Genomic DNA, 4,157 nt, shown 5'->3' with positions numbered 1-4,157 from the left:
AAATACACCATTAATCTAATTCTCCGGCTTCAAAAATCCTCCATAAACTATATCTTATTAGGAGAGGTTTCCCTCTAATACCATTTGTAAAGTTCCGACAGTTCTCTACATTCCTCAACAAAAAGGCGCACCTTGTGGGTATATAAAGTAACTTTCAATTCTTTAAGCCTTTTTCAATCATATTTTTATATCTTCAAAATCACTTTCATTTTGATGTGATCCCAGTTTATTCATGTGCCCCTTCTAAACTTTAACTTTACACTAAGATTCAGATTTCTAGAGTTCTAATTTTGAAATAAAGGGGTCAAACAATCCCTAAAATGCAACTTTGAAAGTTTCCATTCATACACTAACGATAAAAGTATATTTAAAAAAAGTACAAACGATTTTTATCGTTTCTTTGACATTTATTTAATTATGAAATAAATAAATAAAAACTACATTGCTATCACGTGGTAGTAAAACTATCATTCAAAAAAGGTAGGGAAATTGGAGATTCCTACCACATGTAGTTTTTTCTTTTCTAGAAAAGTCATATTTATTTTATAAATTGCTTTAATTAGAGTTTGCAACAAACATGTGTATAATGCATCTATTTTCACACGTTGCAATCTAATTATACAAATTATATAAAAAAAAAAGGTAAAAAATATAATTTTCTTTTTTAAAAAAGGAAGTAAAAATGAATATGTCTCTAAATATATGCTTGTATTTATCTATTTATTATATAAATATAGAGGGAGGGATTTGAAGTTGTTAGAGATTTGGTAATCCAAAGCGAACGGTGAAGAGAGAAGGATGGAAAGGACGATATTGAAGCTAAAAGCCATAGAAGCAACAGCAGAGAGCTTCGCAGAGTACGGGCAAGTGATCGAAGCTACAGACGACGGCGCTGAATTCGGAGGTGAAGACGCTCAATTAGATCTCAGCAATGGGATCCCTAGGTAAAAAATTTCACAAAACAATTTCTTAAATTTTCCAAATCCGGATTCTAGGGTTTCTGAATGGAATAGATCTGAGGGAAAACAGGTTGTATATTCTTCACATCGAGAACCGGCCGTTTGAATTCTCGAAGATAACGCATCACGCGAGAGTAACGCAGTGCTTGGGATCGGTGGATCGGGAGGCTTGGTATCTGGGAGTTGCGAAGGCGTCGATTGTAGAGGAAGAGGAGGAGATGAATGGAGGAGGAAGGAGTTTCAGATCTGGCGGAGGACATTTGTATGTGGCGCCGAATGTGGAGGAAATTCGGGCGTTTAGGATATCGGGAGCGAAGTTTGTGAAGCTGAATAAAGGGACATGGCATGCGGGTCCTCTGTTTAAAGCAAGCGCTAGAGATTTCTATAACTTGGAATTGACTGATACTAATGTGAGTTCTTCTTCTTCTTCTTCTTCTTAAATTTAATCTTTCTTTTTTCTTTTCTTTTTGCCTAGACAGTCTTGCTTTTCTTTTTTATTACTTCTACTTCTTAAAGCATTCTCATAAAAGAATTATTATCAAATTTAAGGAATTTTATTATTTTTTTTTAAAACTCATTTACTCGGGGTCTTCAAAAAAACTGGATGGCTGATCGACCCAAGGTTAACTCATTTGTATTGGTCGAGTTCGAGTTCAAATAAATGGGAATTTTATGGATTGGGTTGGACTTCAACAACCCATAAATTGAGTTAATTTTAAATAAATGACCCGAACAAACTCAACCCAAATATTTCAGAGTTGGGTTGGATTCATTTTTTTAACAAGGGTAGTTTGAGTTGGGTTGGATTCATTTTTTTAACAATGATAGTTTGAGTTGGGTTGGGTTCATTTTTTTTAAAAGGATAGTTTGAGTTAGGTCTAAAAGTCTTTCAATCCAACCCAACCCATTAACACTCCTATCATTTGCCCAACAAGTTAAAAACTTCCTAGTTCTTTTGTGATGAAATCTATTCTTTTCACTTTTTTCTATTTTCATTTTTAAGCAAAACTAGTAAAATTTCATAGTCTATCCGTAATAGACAACTGTCAGATAATAGTAGTATATCAATGTCTGTATTTATAAATATTTTGGTTATTTTGCCATATTTGTAAACAACGCTCAATTATTATTTGATTTTTTTAAAAATATCCAAATTTAAATTTAAATTTTATTTAATGAAAAAATCTTAAATTAATATATATTATTTTGTTGAGAAAAAAATAATAAAACTATATCTTATGTAAATTTAAGATATTTCTAAAGAATTTTATGGAATAAATACAGTTATCTAAGTAATTCCTGCGAAACAAATACCATTAAACACTTGTAATTTCAAATATCTAAAGATTTTAGTTATCTACATTTTAAGAAAATAAAAATTCAATTATATGAACAGTTTAACACGCTGTCACCTTGCAAAGCTACATACGAAACAGATCTTTTTTTTGCCTGATCTGACCCTTATTCCAACCAGAAAACAGAGGTTTGCAAAAGACAAAGATGATAATTTTGATGAAAGTAGTAGTAATCTTTAAGCAAATTGAACAATTCATGGTGGCCAGGAATTAATTTCTTGCGAGTTTTCTCAACACTCAAATGTTGTAGGATCAGGTGGGTTGTCCTGTGAGTTGATCCAGACACTCACGGATGTAAAAAAAAAAAAAAAACTATATAATTCACAATCCAAAAGCATGCTTGGGTTAAATTTCAAGTTAGGTCTCCCATTAACTCTGTTCTTTCTTAATTTGCAAATATGCCCACCTGACCATTTCCTTTCAACCCATCAATCTCTTTTCTTCAAAGAACATTTTTTTAGAGCTTTCAATAAGAAGAGGAATCTCTTTTCTTTTCTTCAATCCTTTATGAAAAAAGAATTGGTCTAAGTTTGGTAAAGCAAACCAAATAGGCTGATGCATAGTGAAGATGAATTAATATAGAAAAAGTTTGAAGAAATGAATGATAGAATGACCAACAGTATCATTTATCAATCAATATATATATGTTAAAATAATTTAATATCACTTCATTGACTTCTGTATCTTCTTGTAGATTGTTGATCATACTTGTTACAGCTTTGGAGAAGAAGATGGGGTATTATTTCACATTGAGGATTAGATCCATTGTTCCATCCTCAAGGAGATTAAAGATTATATGTGGAGTTGATCTGTGATATATTGAAATTATGTTTTATTGATAGAATAAATTCATGTGAAGATTGAAGTTTGTAATGATTTGTTTGGGCTACATGGAGATTGAAGATTGTAGTACTTTATTTGAGAGGAATTCTAAAAATACTAAACTTAAAAAAAAAAATTGTATTTTGATTGTAATTGAGGACATGTTTGTACTTTGGAAGTGATTCTAATAAGTGTTCTTAGACAAAGTGATGTATTTATAATAATTCTTATTGTAAATTTTGTTCAATATTAAATCAATTTAGTGTTTTTGATTCCGTAATTTTAAAAATAATCTTGATGATTCAATAGGGTTTTGAATGATTAATGTATGTTTTCATATAGAATCACCAAATATAATTTAAAAAAAAAAAACTAAAAGAGTGGGGGAAAAGTATTAGAAAGGGAGAAAAGCTAAAGGCATTCGATAAATGTTTAAGGAAGATGAGATAAGATGATTTGAGATATGAACTAAACTTATTGTTTGGGAGATTAACTGAACTTATTGTTTGGGAGATTAACTTTATATGTTACCGATATTTTATACCATGTCTATCAACAGTGCACTCGACTCTCATTATTGTCGATGTTTCGTTGCTCAACTTTGACGACTATCTCTGACTAATTTCACCTATCACCTTCGATGACCAACTCCGACAACCATCGCTTGTGGCTAACTCCGATAACATCTAACTGCATTGTTGATGGCCAACTTCAGCGACTTCCAACAGCGGCCACTCCACCAACTCCGACGACCATTATTCTAAATTATAACTACTACATATTTGGACTTTGTTGACACACCTGTTTTTTTTTGTTTTATGACTCTTGTGATATAAAACCGTTGATGAAATCTTAATTTATAAGTTAAAAATAACTATTAATTTAGAAATACATATAAAACATCAATAAATATTTATATTTAAGTTGATGCACAAATTTGTCAAGAAAACACCTTTGTTGACACAAGTACGTAAGTTTGGTCAAAACATTAAATTCCTAGTTTTTTTTATTAGTTTGTAGC

The 4,157-nt window shown here is 31.1% G+C and overlaps 1 protein-coding gene across 1 annotated transcript; it reads left to right on the top strand.

The window, feature by feature from the left end:
- Nucleotides 1-506: 506 nt before the first annotated feature.
- On the top strand, nucleotides 507-3,373 carry LOC120085023 (uncharacterized). The gene is made up of 3 exons (XM_039040841.2): nucleotides 507-944; nucleotides 1,030-1,369; nucleotides 3,009-3,373. The coding sequence occupies exons 1-3, from the start codon at nucleotides 799-801 to the stop codon at nucleotides 3,072-3,074; spliced, it is 552 nt and encodes a 183-aa protein (XP_038896769.1). The 5' UTR covers nucleotides 507-798; the 3' UTR covers nucleotides 3,075-3,373.
- Nucleotides 3,374-4,157: the final 784 nt, after the last annotated feature.

Source organism: Benincasa hispida, chromosome 9 (genome assembly GCF_027475165.1).
Source record: "Benincasa hispida cultivar pf3 chromosome 9, pf3_genome.v1.1, whole genome shotgun sequence".
Lineage (NCBI taxonomy): Eukaryota > Viridiplantae > Streptophyta > Magnoliopsida > Cucurbitales > Cucurbitaceae > Benincasa > Benincasa hispida.
This window is presented reverse-complemented; position numbering and strand designations above follow the sequence as displayed.